At 41.5% G+C, this 17,683-nt stretch overlaps 1 protein-coding gene across 1 annotated transcript in view; it reads left to right on the top strand.

The window, feature by feature from the left end:
* JPH3 (junctophilin 3) overlaps window positions 1–17,301 on the top strand; it is an 80,181-nt gene extending 62,880 nt beyond the window's left edge. Inside the window, exons 3-5 of the mRNA XM_075282154.1 lie at window positions 5,706–5,830; window positions 10,728–11,632; window positions 15,560–17,301. Coding sequence (XP_075138255.1) covers window positions 5,706–5,830; window positions 10,728–11,632; window positions 15,560–15,640 — 1,111 coding nt within the window. The 3' untranslated portion in view covers window positions 15,641–17,301. The remainder of the gene's footprint in view (window positions 1–5,705; window positions 5,831–10,727; window positions 11,633–15,559) is intronic.
* The last annotated feature ends 382 nt before the right edge of the window (window positions 17,302–17,683 follow it).

Here is a 17,683-nt window from a genome sequence, read left to right as displayed (position 1 = left end):
AGAAACAAAAACTAAGGCTAATGCTCTGCATAGTGAAACACAGCAAAAACACAGCAGAAACGCATCATTTCGCAGAGTTTTTTTTGTCTGTGGACTTTCTGCCCTTATTCTACCTATACGGAAAATGACAGCGTTTCTGCAGCTATTCCACTGTGGATTATTTTCTTCAATGTATGGATGGGATAAGCCAATTAGCCAGATTCCCTTCCACTTTGCAGGTACTAAAAAACGCTGTGTTTTTGCTACATGGGGCTTCAGCCAGGACCCCATGTTGTGAGATACAGCAAGAAGACACTACGGAAAAAAAAACCGCAGTGGAAACGCATTGTATTTTCTTTTGCTGCTTTTTTAGATTGAGGCCCCATGTTGCAGAAACGCTGCTTCTTTTGTTGCAGATTTTACTGTGTTTTTTTGAGCCAAACGTAGGAAGGGCTACAAAAGCAATGGGAAATATATAGAAAGTTCTTATACTTCTCCCTTCTGCTCAATACACTCCTGGCTTTGGCTCAAATAACTGTAGCAAAATCTGCAAGAAAAAAGCTGCATTTCCGCAACGTGGGGCCTCAGCCTAACAGAAAGTATGCAAACGGTTTTGAAAATGCAGTGTTTTTTTTCTGCAATGTGTGGATTGGATTAGCCAGAATCCCATCCACTTTGCAAGTAATGTAAAACGCAGCGTTTTTTGCTGCAGCCAAAATGCTGCTTTTTAACAGTGTGGGGCCTCAAAGTGACTATTTCTTTGGGTTAAAGGGGTATTCTCACCTCACATACTCATCAGTCTTTACTGCTGTAAAATCTTCTTTCTTCCTGGTTTCTTGCATCATTTGGTGGGCGGGGTTTCACATGCAACCTGCCGTTTAGCCCTGCCCCCAAATTCATGTGTAGCTCCGCCCACCCATATTGGACTATGAAGTACAGGCAGCAGCAACTCCATTCTGTGTTACATACAGAGACTGCCTGTCTCTGCCATAATGAACACAATTGAATTAGCTAGCCTGATAATTGGGAGAACAGAAGAAATGAAAGCAGCTCCTCTCCCCTATCTGATAGCAGGAAGCTAGGTCACGTGGTGTAGACACAGGAATAGCTAGATACACAGGCTCGCTCCCTGCACTTAGCCCCTCCCCCTTCCCCCCCTGAGAGCAGCAGATACATCACTGGACTCGAGCAGCTAAGTCAGGGCTGTGGCCACAAAGAATTGAATAAAATAAGTTAGTGGACAAACAAAGCAGTTTTGCTGAAGCAATGTATTTAGGAAAAGTCTTACATCCACATTAACAAGCAGTATAGATAGGATCCTTGTGATGGGACAACCCCTTTAAGACACATGAATCACAATATGAATGTTTAAACTGACTCAACGATTGTCACATGTTCTAAAAAATATTTTTATTTTGTCCTGTTAGAACATTACATTAAATTACATTTTCAATGTTTCGCTTCATGAGAATGTAAAAAGATGTTTAAAATAGAAATATTGGGGGAATTAAAGAAGTGACGTACATTTCAGGTACAACTCACACTTACCTTGGTTTCTGTCCTGCACCACCCACTTTAATAAAAGCACAAAAGGAACAATGTGGTGCATGTTTGGCTCAAGAAGGGGCTGTTCACCAAAGATTCACCACATTCACACCCATCCATGACAGAGAAATGGCACATAGCGGTGAGTCAATTCTCCCCATTGCATCAATTGTTTGCTATCTATTTTTTGCCACTCTCTCTTCACTTATTTGTTTGCGGTTACTGTTTAGTCTGCACTGCCTTATTCTGTGCAGATGATGCAGAGGAATATTTAGAAAATACCTGGTTTCAAGGACAGACATTCTCTCGATTGTGTCATTTGTATGATTATAATGTTCTATCAAAGCTGAACTAGTGGGTTATTCATATGTGTATAGTGCCAATACCAATGATATATGGGGGTGTAGTATATAGAAATGATATGGGGGGGAAGAAATAGGACGGAAGTACAGCAGATGATTCTTGTGTCAGGTGCTCTGCTCATTACTCTTATTAATTATGCACATCTCCACCAGTCACTGCAGTTAATAAGGATGTGGTTGATTATGGCCCAAGAGCAGCTGCAGAGCTGGAGTCACAGGGTTGTGTAACGTCCATCCTTGCAGCATTGTCATTAATCGGCATCTTGTCCACAGGAATTCGGAGGCAGGTGGTCACTGTAGGTGGAGAGCCGAGTGCGAAATGATAGGTTGCAGTGGCATAAGGCGTGTGGCACTGCTCAGATGATTTCTGGAGCTTGCGTAGGTTTCTCTCCCAGCGATGCCAGATTTCTCAGTCTGCAGGAGAGGCCGGCTGTCTGCAGCGGACATTAATAATTCAAACACAATTTGCACTCTGGTGGAAGCGCGCTATGGCTAATACACTCTACGGAGGTCTCAAGAGATTCCTGTACAGGAAATAAGTGTAGATTTCACATGACTCCATGGTCTGCAGCAGGAACACGGAGCCTGCAAGGGCTGTACAACTACAAATTCCAGCATGACCAAATACCAGTGACAGCGTGCAGCCAGTGGCATCTATATTGGCGAGTATTGAGACCTGTAGCTTCATCCGCTGCTGCCCTACACTGCAGTGTTACCTCATACCCTCATTGTAAATGATTTGTCTCTTTTTTTTCAGAACTGTACAGAGTCAAGCATCATGGCTTCCACCATCATTAGAATATTCATATTATCTAAACATATTACAAATGCTGAGAGCCCTTTAAATTACTGTCCTTGAATTCTCCTCCTCTGTTCTTATACTTTCTATTGAAACAACTAGTTTTTCCTAGGGCTGAACTTGGTTAGTGATATATCCCCCCACTCCTGTTTCACTGCATAAAAGGATAGATTTGCAATTCTATACTCTAAGGCCAGGTTCACATGGGATTTTTTTGCCCGGAACCTGAGGCGGAGGCCCCAATGAATGGGCCTAGTCAGGAGGAGGGAGTGTCTTCAGGGAGCCATTTGTTCTGGCTCCCGGAAAAAAGAACGGACATGCTCATTCTTCAGGCCGATTCGCCTCGCCTGAAGACACTCCCGACTAGGCCCATTCATTGGGCCTAATCTGCAGCGGAGGTTCCGGACAAAAAAAAAACCCATGTGAACTTACCCTTAGGTTGAATTCACACAGAGATTTTTGGCAAGGATTATGACACTAGCAGTTTTTTCAAGGTACATACACTGTGCTGGAGGAAAAAAAACAAAAACTAAAAAATGCCTCAAAAAACAGTACAAAAAAACACCTCATATAAAAAAGTGCTTCGAAAAAACATTTATTAGGACCCCTTCACACGGAGTTTACGCTCCGCTCATTCAGACACGTATACACGAGCGCTTCAAAACACATCCCATTCACTTCAATGGGAGCACATGTAAAGCCGACTTTATGCGCGCTCCCATTGAAGTGAATGGGATGTGTTTTGAAGCGCTTGTGTATAAGTGTCTGAATGAGTGGAGCGTAAACTCTGTGTGAAGGGGCCCTTAGTTCCTGAAGCAGATTTTTTCCTCTCCAAAATCCTCACCAAAAAACTCTGTGTGAACTCAGCCTCAAAAAGCTTTTTTGATGACCATATTGACTATTACCCAGATTTTCTAGAAACACATACAAAATGTAAAATGCTCTAACTAGGAGTGCTATCTGCCCAGAAAATAAACCTCTGATGAATTAACCACCATCACCCTCTCTTTTGGATTAAATAGGGGTCGGCCGTAGTTTTAGCTTTTGTAACAGTTTAAGGCTAAGGCCCCACGGGCCGGAATCACCGTGCTAAAGTGCTGTGGGAACAACCGCAGCGTGAACGCATTGCGGTCCCTTCCCGCAGTGCTTTGAACAGAAAGTTCAGAGTTTTCCTCCACAGATTTTCTGTTACAATTATATCTATGGGAAATTCGCCGGCGTTTCCGTAGATATAATTGACATGCTGCGATTTTCAAAACCGCAACGGTTTTGGAAATCACAGCGTGTCCGCATAGCGATTTTTTTTTTTCCGCAAAGTGGGCATCGGATTCGCATGAATACCATCCACTTTGCAAGTACTGTACAATGCTGCGATTTTTTTCCTGCGGCGCTTCCGCCGCGGCCAAATCGCGGCGTTTCCGGCCAAGGGGCCCGGCCTAAGGGTTCACAGGGAGGAAAATGGTGAGGAATTTGGTGTGGAATTTCAGCGATGAAAAAAAAAGCCTCCCATTGACTTCAATGGGTTTCTTTTTCTGCTAGCAAAAAAGCAATGTGAGAAAAACCATGGTGACTACGCAGAATGTTTTTTCTTGCAGTGCTTTTTTACAGAAACGGCCCGTGCACACGGAGTAAACCATGTTTTTTGGCGTGTTTTTTTACACATGTAAAAGATGTCATTGAAGTCAATGGGAGTCTGATTTAAACACGTATTCTTTACACGTGTATTATGCAAAAATGAGCGCACGTTTACTCCGTGTGCATGGGCCCAAAGTCTGTAGAGGTTTCCTCTGTAGACTTTCTGCTTCCTTTATATCTATAGGAAACTGCTGGCTTTTCCATAGGTTTAATTGTTGTGTTTTCCAAAACCTTACCAGTTTTGGAAATCACAACTTGTCCACTGTGCAAATTTTTCTGCAAGGTATGGATTGGATTCCCATACACCTTGCAGTGACTATAAAATGCTGGCAAACCACAGCGTTTATGCAACGTGGAGCCCCGGCCTTAGACTACAATTCAAGTTCTTGTCTTATCAACCACTGCGCACATCACTTTTTATTTCCATATTTTTACAATTCACTTCTAAACAATAAAATGACTTGTTCCATTATCTAATTGAAAGCAGAGCGTTAGATTCATCCTGTCTGCTGAAATCTCACCTATTGATTAGCTGGGCCTGCTAACCATTAAAAATGGCTGAATCTGCAGCATTCTTTATTCATGGTTTGTTAAGGTGACCACAACAGTAAATACATGTAGACTCCCCTAACCATGTTCATCACCTGGTCACAAATCACTATATGTAAAGAAGATAATAAAAACCTGTTATTCCATTATCTAAATACAATATACTATTACCTCTATAAACATTTGTGTAGTAAATGCAGTGCAGGAAGCTTTACTGGTTGGCAGTAAGTAAATGGCAAAACTCAATGCCAAGCAGCAGCTGCAAAAGTAAGAAGTTTGCAATGCATTAAAAGATGTGATAAATGCCTGCCTCACACTATACTAAGAATATAGGAGGCTTCAAAAACTGCATCAACAAAACATTGCTGCAAAGCAGTGCTTTTTAATGTAGATTAAGGGTAAGGCCCCCACGGGCTGGAAACGCTGCGCTAAAGCACTGCAGGAACAACCACAACGGGAACTGAATAACCCTTTTAATTTGCTACAAATTTCTATATCGTTATGTTCATAGAAAACCCCCTTTAGGGTCCATTCACACAGAGGAAAATTGTGAGGAATTTGGTGTGGAATTTCAGTGTTGAAAATGCTAAAATTCCACACCAAATTCCTCACCATTTTCCTCCGTGTGAATGGACCCTTAGGCTAAGACCCCATGTACTGAAACGCAGTGGAAAAAACACAACAAAAAGCATTGCAGTACAGCAGTTCAACAGCCACATATACCGTATTCTACTCTATTCCAAGGTTATTATTCATGCACCATGTAGCAGGGACTTTGTTTCTTCTTGTGTCCTCCTTTTGCTTATTATTATTATTTTCTCTCTTTATCTGGTCAGGACGTCACATTCCAGGGCAAAGGCTGATGCAGCTGCTGCAGCAGCTCTGAAGGCGCAGGAGGAAGCTCAGATTGCCAGAATTGCTGCCAAAGAGTTCTCTCCATCCTTCCAGCACCGGGAAAACGGTCAGTACCAGAGCCTACAACCCTGCAGCTTGAACTCAGCTGGATCTAGGATTAGTCACTTGCCTTTAGGATCCTTGCTGTTTGCTTATTGTACATAGCAAATGTTCTAAACAGCTGCATCCTACAAGTATAAAGTCTGACTATTTTGTACACAGGATCACCTACTTCTATAAAGCCCTAAGTAAGGTTCTTATCTCCCCTTATGTGTCACATAAGAATCCTGCAGGGTCTGTTATATCATATAATAATAAATTACATACAGTTGCACTATATGCATATTCCTTAAATAAATGGGTAATTGGTTCCCTTAATCCATCCATACAGTCTAGGACACTGAACCTTTAGTATTTCATTATAGATCTGGGATTTATTTATTAACTCTCCCATTTTAGTATGTATTTAGTTAACAGATACTGTATGAAAACCAGCATATAATCTCAAATTGAACCCAGCAACATTCAGTACATGTGCAGTGTGCACTGAATTTGGCTCATTTGCAGATGCCCTACAAGCTTCTGGATCTATCTCAGAACTTTTCTTAGTAAACAGAGAATTTCTCTTTATATGGAATACTAAAATGGCCAATTTGGAGAGGGGCCTATGTTGGCCAACGAATCACAGCAGTATAATGACATGCTGGTGATTTAGCGCCCTAAACTTTTTTTTTTTTTTTTAATTCTTTAGTTATAACATTTTCAGAAACATGAATATATAATGGAACACGTGTATTAACAGAAGTGCCACCACATGCAGGGAGGGCCTTAGGTGAGCAAGGCGGGCAAACTTAAAAAAGCCAGAAGACATGAAACAGGAAGAATATAGAAGGGGAACTAGAAATGGTAGCAGGAGGAGAGCGAGGAAGGAAGAAAACAAAAAAGGGGAGGTTGTTGACATTGAAGAAAGGTTCCCTTTAAATGTAGAAGACACTGAGAGCAGGTAGAATGATAAGGGTTAGAATATTTTCGATTGGTCACTAGCTTATTGGTAACCATGAATATTCAGAAGTTAGGGCCCGTTCCCACGAAGTAACACAGCACTCAATCTGACACGTAAACATGTGTCAGAGTGAGCGCTTCAAAACGGAATCCCATTGACTTCACTGGGTGCCATCTTATGCACGCTACACATTGAAATCAACGGATTAAAAGGCCTCCCATTGATTTCAATGTGTAGCGTGCGTAAGATGGCACCCATTGAAGTCAACGGGATTCTGTTTTGAAGCGATCACTCTGACACGTGTTTACGTGTCAGAGTGAGCGCCGCGTTACTTCGTGAGAATGGGCCCTTATGGTGTTATGGTGTTAAGCTAATATGCTGTAGGCTAAAGCCTGCTTAGCTCACATCATGGTTCAGAGCTGGTATATGCTTCGGCCAAGTTATAGGCTCCTTTTTAATACTCATGAATATTTATGGATGATGGTTTGCTTTATACAGATATATAAAAGGTGAATATAGATGAACCACGTCAGCTGCAGACAGGTATGGAGGGCAGTATTTTCTTCAACATATATTGTTCCAGCCATACTGATGGATCCTACATTTTGTGTTAAATAGAAAGGAGATTATTTTTAATGCATTACCGTGCAAATCATGAAATGGTCAATGCCTTTTTAATTATTCAGATTTTCTCCATGCCTACAAGATCCTGCAGAGATCTGACACCTGACCCCAGAAACCAATACACCTGAAAAAAGCAGTCATGGCTATATAGGTAACCAGCAGCTTGTACCCATTATTTATAAGTACTGCTTATTGGACCAGACAGTATCACACACGAAAGGCTTAGATATAGCCGCTAAGCAGACAGTATCACGTATGATAGCCTTAGATACAGAAGTTTAGCAGACAGTTTTAAACATGTTAGGCTTAGATACAGCTGCTCAGCAGTCGGTATCACACATAGTAGGCTTAGGTACAGCAAATAGCACCACATATTCTTAGCTTAGGAAAACATCACACAAGAAAGCCTGAGATACAGCAGCTCAGCAACCAGTATCGCACATGATGGGCTTGGATAGAGTGCCTCATATCTTTAACCATGATTCAATGGTTTTTCTCGCAGCAGATATTTATATAGATGTTTTTTCCTGGCTCAGAAAGGGATCTATGAGATGACATTTATAGAAAACATTACGTGACATGAATTCTGCTTCTTCTACGTTGGTCTTAATTGCCTGCGCTACAGCAGCTGTGAGGGAGAATTTGTGCTAAAATCCCTCTGAGGTTTCTGAATGACCTGCCTGCCTCCCATTTCTCCCCTGTGCTGGCAGCTCAGTGTCTGAGAGAAGACGCTGCGTAAGGCTGAGGTAATCCTGATCCTGAAACTATAGGGGGAAGGGGCAGGCTGGCAGGCAATTAGTCGGCATGTCCCTAGAGTCAGGTTTTTACCACAAGACCAGCATCCTGCCGCTGCTGCCAGTCACATGAGCGGCTCTGTCCACCTTCAGTGTCTATGGCGTGCTCTCTCTATCAGATACAGTTACCCTTTCATGGCCCCTCACCTTCACATTAATATACCTCAGTGGGGCACTGCTACATGAGGTGCACAGCTCTCTTCACAAACACTATATAAAGGCTTGGATATGAGAACATATATATAACGTATATGAAGAACTTCTGGAACCATAAACCAGAGTCTATACTGACTGCTGCAGTGGGTGTTCAACCCAATGAAAATATTATTTGTATTAATATATGGTTTCCTTTCATTATATAATGGTGGTAACTGCATTTAAAAGGGAACTCCCCCAAAATACAGACTTTTCCTATTGCCGATTATATGGTACCACGATTGTCACCCCTAAAGCCTACACTGGGTTGTATCAGAATACGCATAGTATATGGATAATATAACTGAGATACAGTGACAGTGTTTGGCACATAGTGACACCATATACCACACTGCCCATAGTAGAGTTGTATGTCTTTAAATGGCTATATTACTATGAGACGGTGATGAGGGGACAGTAGGCTCCCTAGATCAGTGTTTCTCAACCTTTTCAAGCCAAGTATCCCCTCATGCAAAAAGTTGCTACCAAGTACCCCTTAAAGGGGTATTCCCACGTTGCATACTCATCAGTCTTCACTGCTGTAAAATCTTCTTTCTTCCTGGTTTCTTGCATCATTTAGTGGGCGGGGTTTCACATGCAACCTTCCGTTTAGCTCTGCCCCCAAATTAGCATGTAGCTCCGCCCACCCATATTGGACTATGAAGTACAGGCAGCAGCAACTCCATTCTGTGTTACATACAGAGACTGCCTGTCTCTGCCATAATGAATACAATTGAATTAGCTAGCCTGATAACTGGGAGAACAGAAGAAATGAAAGCAGCTCCTCTCCTCTATCTGATAGCAGGAAGTTAGGTCATGTGGTGTAGACACAGGAATAGCTAGATACACAGGCTGGCTCCCTTGCACTTAGCCCCTCCTCCCTCCCCCCTGAGAGCAGGCAGATACATCACTTGACTTTTGAGCAGATAAGTCAAGGGCTGTGTCAACAATGATTTGAATAAAGTAAGATAGTGGACAAACAAAGCAGTTTTGCTGAAGCAGTGTATTTAGGAAAAGTCTTACATCCACATTAACAAGCAGTATAGATAGGATCCTTGTGATGGGACAACCCCTTTAAGGAACACTGTTGTGTTGATCATGTGACAAACCCTGTTCCTGATCTCAAGTGGAAAGAAGAAATAGCGTGCATAGTGCGCCAAGCTTATTGGGACACCTGTGACAGGCACACACTGAGGGTCCATTCACACGGAGGAAAATGGCGCTTTATTTGATGCTGAATTTTCTTCGCTGAAAAGAAAGCCTCCCATTGACTTCAATGGGTGCCACTAGCTTTTTTTTCCCACTAGCGGGAGGCTTTTTTTCAATGTGGAAAATTCAGCTTGGAAAATTCTGCTAGTGGAAAAAAATGCTAGTAGAACTCATTGAAATCAATGGGAGGCTTTTTTCAGCGCTGAAAATTCAGCACCAAATAAAGCGCCATTTTCCTCCATGTGAATGGACTGTAACAGTTCTGAGGATCTTTTTGCATCCGAGATCATTGATCAGAAGCTATTTGTCTATTCAGCACAGACTATATACTGCTGTAGAGGAGGCCTGTGCTCAGTCTTCTGATGCCTGCCTCTGCTTTGCAGCCACTTTGCTTTAATATTTGAATATGGTGGGTGGGCAGCACTAGCCTGCAGGAGCCTTGGAACCTCAGCATTGACTAAATCTGCCACTTCCAGAGTGCTAGGTCTCTGTTCCTGGGGTACACATATCACAGGTTGAGAACCACTGCCCTAGGTGACTAGAACTACCTATATCTAATGGGAACAATGGATCAGCATGAGAGAGAGTTTCAATATTTTCTTACATTTAATCAATTCTTTGCATAAACTTGAAATAGATTCTGAAATATTCAAACAGCAAAGCCACAAATCCTGATGAGGAGAGTAGTCGCGGCTTGTAATATACAATGCTCTCTGTGACTGTAATTGCACCAAGCGTATGTCCATAATTTATGAGGTACAGTGTCAGTGTGAGGATAGTGTAACCGAGAAGCCTGGAATCTGTGCTGCAACTTTACTAAAGTGATTCCATTCAGGGGAGGGCGGTGCCCTTAGTGACACTTACAATATACATGTACAATATTCTAGCAGAAATTAACTAAAGAACAGGGTGTAGTGATGTCAAGTGGTTGGTAAGTATTTTGCCAGCCCCTTATTTGGTTCTTTTAAAGTCCTTTTGCAGGGAAACTTGCTCCCCTTGGCCCAGAATTATTAGGACATCTATGAGGTACCAGGGACAGGCTCTGCAAAGTATAAGACAATACCAACCGGCTGTCATTGCTTCAGTTCGATTAACACTGCTGTCAATTGTAGCTTTACTTTATTATTCTCTGTTATTAGGGCTAAAGTGCCAGAGGCCAAAACATCAGAACTCATGTGACGACATTGAGGTCATCTCAACGGAGACACCACCACAGCAGGACAGCCCAGAACTGTACAGGAAAGGGACTACGCCATCAGACGTGACACCAGATGACAGCCCCATGAGAAGTCCACTCTGTAGTCCACCATCAACCCCACCCCCACCACAGCCAGCACCCAAGTCTAGAAATAAGAGCGCCCACTTCTCTAGACAGTTGTCTGTGGACGAGGATCGGGGAGGGGACATTCAGATGTTGTTGGAAGGACGGGCTGGGGACTATGTTAGACCCAACAGTTGGGTTGAGGTTGGTGGGAGTAGAATAGGGATGTCAACAGGGAATCCTTTGGGGCCATGTTCTATCCCTGAAGACCTCATGATGAAGAGCACTGGCCACAAACATGTGGTTTCCAACCACAAGCCAAGAGAACGGTGGGCAGACTCCCCTACCACTGTATCGTGGACTTCCCATAGGACCCACAATCACAGCCCAGGTGGAAACAAACTTCTCGAGGTGGATGAGGAAAAGCTTAGCAATTATGAGATGGAAATGAAGCCCCTGAAGAGAATGGATTCTTATATGCAAGAGATTCACACCCAAAAAAGACATTACAGCAAAACTGGACCCCGGAACCCAGCTGAGGGCCACCACCTAGAGGACCGCATGTATGGAGTCCAGAGACTGAGGTCTAAACCTCAGAACAAAGAGAACTTGAGGCCAGCAGCTGCTGCTGAGCCTACTGTGCAAAAACTGGATACATTGCGGTTTGGGGAGAAAGGGGAATCACGTCTCTTGAGGCGAGATTTAACGCTTTCCCCGCCACAGAAATCTTTACCTGTTGCACTAGAATCTGACGAGGAGAATACGACTGAGCTCAAACCCACGGTAAGGTCTTAACCTCAGTAACTTGCCATGACTGTGTAATGTTATCAACCTTCGGTACTGCAGTTGTTATGAAACTACAACTCCCAGCATACATGCTTGCTTGGCAGTTTTTGGAGATCCTATAGATGTGAATTGAGAATACTGGGAGTTGTAGTTTGACAACAATCGAAGTGCAGACGGTTGCTGACCACTGATTTTGAATGGATATTCCTTTGTGGCCTCTAAAGATTTATGTGGCCCCCACTGGAGTGTTCCATGCTGAGTGACATCACTTTGTATAGCAATGGGTATCAACATGTAAAAATGTTGCGTTTGGTTTATTTGCAGTCCTGTGTAAACCAGAAATAACCATGAGCTTGTCTGTACATTATCCTATAGATACTATATGCAATATAATATCTAATGGAATATACTGTATTTTATATTTTGTACAATATCTTTAGATGTTGTACTTTAGTTGTGGTTCTACCTTATTATAGAGGTTATAAGGGGGTTAATGCAACATGGCCTTTACCATAATCGTAAATGACATAGTAATACAGAGTAAATGATAGATGTTTAACCTTTGCCGTACAAGCCTTCCATGCAAGAATATTTCTTAAAGCATTTGTAATATTATCACTTGAGCTATGCTGGGATCTTGGTGCATGCGTTGTATTGAGCCAGCAGCCATCACTTTGTCGCATTTGGTTGGCTGCCTGGATCTTGTTGCTAGGCAGCACCTTATGCTTCCCCTCACTCAGCAGCATCGCAGTCACCTGACAAATGCTGAGAGGATGCAGAGCGTAATAACAAGGGGGGGCGGGGGGAAGATACTCAGCTGCTACTTAACTAATTATACAGGCCTAGTGGTGTCTTTAGTATCATAAGCCTATCTAGATCATATCTGCCTCTCTTTCTCCCACCTTATATCCTATTATCTTGGAAGAAGTTTTAGGACCTTTATTTTACATGAATAATAACTTCTACGAGTTGTTCCATCTTTCCCTGATTGCTATAATAGCAGTGATGACCGTTCTATTACATGACTCTTGATACATAAGTCATGTAATATGGGGGTGACGTCACTAATGTATGAAATACTACACTGGTAGATAATATTGCAGACTGCTATAGAGATCGACTGCAGTAGAGGAGGAGAAGAAGATATGATGTGTATATATGCTGGTGCAGCTATGGGGAGACGTAGCATGCAGGCACGCCCCACACAGCAGTATTATTTTGGGGTGAGTTTTGATGCTAGACAATGACTGATCTACCTAGCACTACTATATGATATATCTATTCTGTGCTTTGTGATGTTTTTGTGGTGGCCTTGTTCTCCTTCAAGCTGGATAAGATGAATGTAGTGTTTTTTTTCTTATATGTTCATGATAGCAAACTTTCCCATATTCATTGGATCATTTGTTATTACCAGAATACTCCTTCATCAAGGAACAGTTGTTTTTGCCAAGTGATGACACATCGTCATTGTCTGGAAAGAAGTCAGTTGTGCTTAAAGTTTTTTTATCTAATACTCCATATTCATTAAGTGATCATTCTGTGGATCATTTCTGTGCCAAGAAAGATTGTTCATTGTTCACCCTGTGTCATTGAACATATACGGACAGTTTAAACTATTGAAACAAAAATGTGTTTGACTGCGTCTCAGTGGTTGATACACGTCTGTCTAATGTGCATGGCCACCTTAAATTGTACCTAAAATTTCAAGTAACTTTTCATCTTCCTTCAGCATTTGTGATATTACTAAATTTATTATTAGGTGCTGGCTTTTCTCTATGAAATCCTGCATTGAAATCCACTTTCTGTCCCTCCCCCAATTCTCTTGTTTCCAGCTGAAATCTATACCTAACTTCTCAATGAATTTGGGTGGGCACATGTATAATATAAGGAAATTGAGACTAATCTCAGAATTTTTAAAACATAGGACAGTGGTTCTGGTGTCCTATGAAAGAGGAGATACTTAGCTTTTTCTGGAGATATCAAATATTGACAACACAGTCAAGACTGGCATATGTATATGCAGCTACATGTACTGCTATTCCTGACTGTGTTTGCAACTGATGATATCTCTGGAAATAATAAAGAAATATAGTCTTATGGAAACTGAAAATCTTATCTTTCACATGACACCAGAGCTGCTATTCTAGGTGTGAAAGTACCTGAGGTTTAAGTTTTTGAAGTGAAATACCCTTCCCCAGCCTCAGCTTCTTTCACACCTTCTAGTGAAAAGCAGGGTACAGATTTTAGCTGGCAATAAAGAAACAGGGAAAACAATGTATAAAAGAGTGGATTATTTTAGTACAGGACTTTACATAAAGAAGACATGTGTTAAGAAAATATATTCATGCTTGCCAACATTTGCTGGCATACATGCAGAAGTACAGCAAGTTGGGGTGGCCATGCCCCTTTCCCATGAGACCACGCCCATGTGAGGGTGTTCTACGCCCCGTTTATGTGCCGTGACATACTGTGCCCACATCACATAGGGATTGACTGAGAGCTGCCCCAGCCCAGGAGATTTGCCAGCTATTCCTGGAGTTTGGGATGTCTCCCCTTATTTTGGGAGCCTTGTGAACATTTCTAAAGAGTCGGAAAGTATGAATCTATTACATTATGAGTTAGGACAGCAGAGTTTATGACAGGAGTGAGAATCATTTATGTTATATATGTTATTTTATGTATTGCTATTTTTATTTTTTTATTTTTTTGTTTGACTTTGTTCCTCTCCTCGCCTGATATTTCTCTGTTCCGCTTTCTATACATTTCTTCTGGTTTTGTCCATCTACATCAGGGCATTTCCTGTCTCTTTGTCCCAGTATTGACCGCATTTGTAATTGCTGTGCTGGGATAAGAGCGGTGAATATGTCAGGGCTGCAGATCGTCTTTCATTTCTAGTCGCAGCTTGTAAAGATTTCTCTCTGGACATCATTATCCCTGACAACGTCTGTATTTTGCAGCATTGACCCATGGAAGGCAAGCACTTATCCTGTCCTGCATGCACATACTCATTACCTGCAGTGGGTTCATATTTATTGATCGTTTTACATTGAAGTTAATAATTTACAGTGTAATAAAGTTGCATTTTGATCCTTGTTAGTTGCTGTGTTTTAGAGGTTGACAGCCAGTGGTTCAGGTATGGTCTTCTCATTTAGTGATGCCACATGCCAGTTAGGTTGAAACTTTCCTTGTGGGGGTGCCACAGCATTGTGGAGACCTGTCTGCCATTGGTGGGTCATATTCTGTCCTTGCCGAATTTGTCTACTTTGCATGCAGAATTATTGCCTAACTGCCCTGCTCATCATTTTGATGCTTGCAGTACTAGCAAATTCCAGGCTACTGTATATGATGCTGATGACACTATCTATAAAGAGACAGTTCCTGTGCTATATAATATTAATGGCTCATAACATAATTCTCAAATAAAGTAAATTAGGTTAGTCTACCCCGGAGCTTGGTTGGTGGGTCTCTTTAGTATAGCAATTCAAATCTCTGTGTCTGGAAAAGATGCCATCAATTTCCATATAAACCCAGCAGTCTGTGTACTGGATATTTGTAGCTCGATAATGCACATAGTAATGTCTGCTGCCCTGGTAGATACGCCTATGTGCTCTATGGCAACTGACAAATGTGACAGATGACCTCTATTAGCATCTACTGATCTATGTATGTGACCAAGCTTAATTAGTAATATCCAAAACACCCAACCCAAAAAATCAGGTAACCTCTATCCATCTATACATGAATAGGGCTCCTGAGGTACTTCTCTACACTAAAGACTGGCTGCAGTAATGCCTGTGAGAGCCACGGGTCTGGAACTTGGTCACTGTTCATTCAGAATCGGAAAATGTAACATCCAGAATACATATGTCTTTCTGCAGTCAGATTTAGTACTTAACTTTATCTTCTTTGTCTTTTCTCTTTCAGGGCTCCGCCCCCATCCTGGTCGTCATGGTGATTTTGTTAAACATCGGAGTCGCCATTTTGTTTATTCACTTTTTCATTTGACAAACTGCTCCAACGTTTGCAAAAAATAAAAAAAAAGAATAAAATAATAAAACGTCAAAACAAAAAACAAACAAAACCTAGAACAATGGACGCTGCTTGTGGAGCCTGGAATGGAATGTAGCTCCATCATCGGCTGATTTTCTGATTGAGCCTCTGCATTTAATATTCTTTATTTTATTGAGAAGTTTTTTTGTTTTTTTTTCTTCCAAAGGAACAAGAATTCAGTTTCAATCACAGTTTGCCTTCCCCCCCCCCTCCCCTCCCATGGGTAATGTCTTTTGTTTTTTATTTTTTTGGAGTAATTTTTTTTCTTGCTTGTTTGGCATGAGAGAATGCAAAAGATAATAACATTTTATACCTGTCCGTCCCTCCCTGACAGTTGCGTTAATTATGTGTGTGATGGGTTTATAAAGACAAGACTTTTCCCTGACTCTGCCCCCTTCAGATGGACAGAGCCATTTATAGTCAGAGGATCTCTTACGCTGCCCCCTCTGGCTGGAAATGGTTCTATCCTGGTGGGATTCTATGATAATATGGATTGTGCCATTTGCCGATTTTTCTTTTCCTTTTTACTTTACAGCCATCGTCATATTACTGAGTGCCGACTTTAGTTATTAAAAGGAAAAATCAGCTAATTTTTTGCCCGGTTCACCAGCCAATAAGATCTTTTGGGAAAGCTGATATGAATTTTTTTTTTTTTTTTAAATAATTAACAAGCTGTCTCTTCCATTGTATTCTATGGCTGGTGTATTGAAGATTGGGTGAGAAAATTGGTCACCCAATATAAAAGTGCAATACTAGACATTTTATTTGACTAATGGGCTCTGTACTTAAAACAGCTATATCTGGAAATTAACTATTTTTTCTCTTCCTGATCCATTCTAAAAATGTAAAGTTTGGCAACTCAAAAATGTATTTAAAAATTTAGCTTTAAAGGAAAACTCCAGTAAAAAAAAGAAAAATCGTAGTGAATGTATATGTTCGGTGACAACATTGTAAAGGCCGTGTCCTTGTAGTCATTGGTACATTATGGTTTTGATAATGTCACAACTCATGCTATGAAATTGGAATCAAGACTCCAAACTTTCTGCTATTTCCTTTCTACTTTTGACAATTATGATCCAACCAGGGTGAAAAAAATATGCATCATGGGAGATAAGTAAAGTATTAATAAATTTCAACTATGCCTTTCCCAAGCTTTGTCATTGTTAATTTCCCATGGAGTTTTCCTTTAAGGATTCATATGTTTTGCACTTTGCAGCTCAGTCCAGTAAACAGTTTTGCACCACTGAGTTGGTTCAGACTTGCTGGCTGGAAGGTTCATCAGTCATTGGCCCCATTTTTACTGGGTGTTGCACAATCCTTCTGACATGACTCCAGGCCTCCCCTGCCGACGGTTTGAAGACAGAGGAATCTTCTTTTTGGCCAAGTTCTGAGTTCACAACACTACATATCCTGCATTCTGCCCTGCTGCATGCTTGCTTTTAATGTTCTGATCATCATCTTACGCTCAATCAGGGTGTCGCCTGTCTGTTCAATAAACCATTTTAGCAATGCAAACATTTGCAGAACATTGAAAACTTGTTCTCCATGGTTAATGTTTCTTTTTGTTACACGTCCGATGTCTTATGGCTAAAAACGAATATCAACAAACAATAGTAATGGCAGAAGTTACACAAAGTCCCAGATATCATAGAAAGAGGATTTTGGAAACTTCCTAAATGAAAAACTGTTCTTATTGCCCAAAGCAACTTGTTATAGCTCTGCCATGATTTGTTCCTCTTAATAGAGATGAGCGAACAGTGTTCTATCGAACACATGTTCGATCGGATATCAGGGTGTTCGCCATGTTCGAATCGAATCGAACACCACGTGGTAAAGTGCGCCAAAATTCGATTCCCCTCCCACCTTCCCTGGCGCCTTTTTTGCACCAATAACAGCGCAGGGGAGGTAGGACAGGAACTACGACACCGGGGGCATTGAAAAAAATTGGAAAAAGTCATTGGCTGCCGAAATCAGGTGACCTCCATTTTAGACGAATAG

This window comes from Leptodactylus fuscus, chromosome 7 (assembly GCF_031893055.1).
Source record: "Leptodactylus fuscus isolate aLepFus1 chromosome 7, aLepFus1.hap2, whole genome shotgun sequence".
Classification (NCBI taxonomy): Eukaryota; Metazoa; Chordata; class Amphibia; order Anura; family Leptodactylidae; genus Leptodactylus; species Leptodactylus fuscus.
This window is presented reverse-complemented; position numbering and strand designations above follow the sequence as displayed.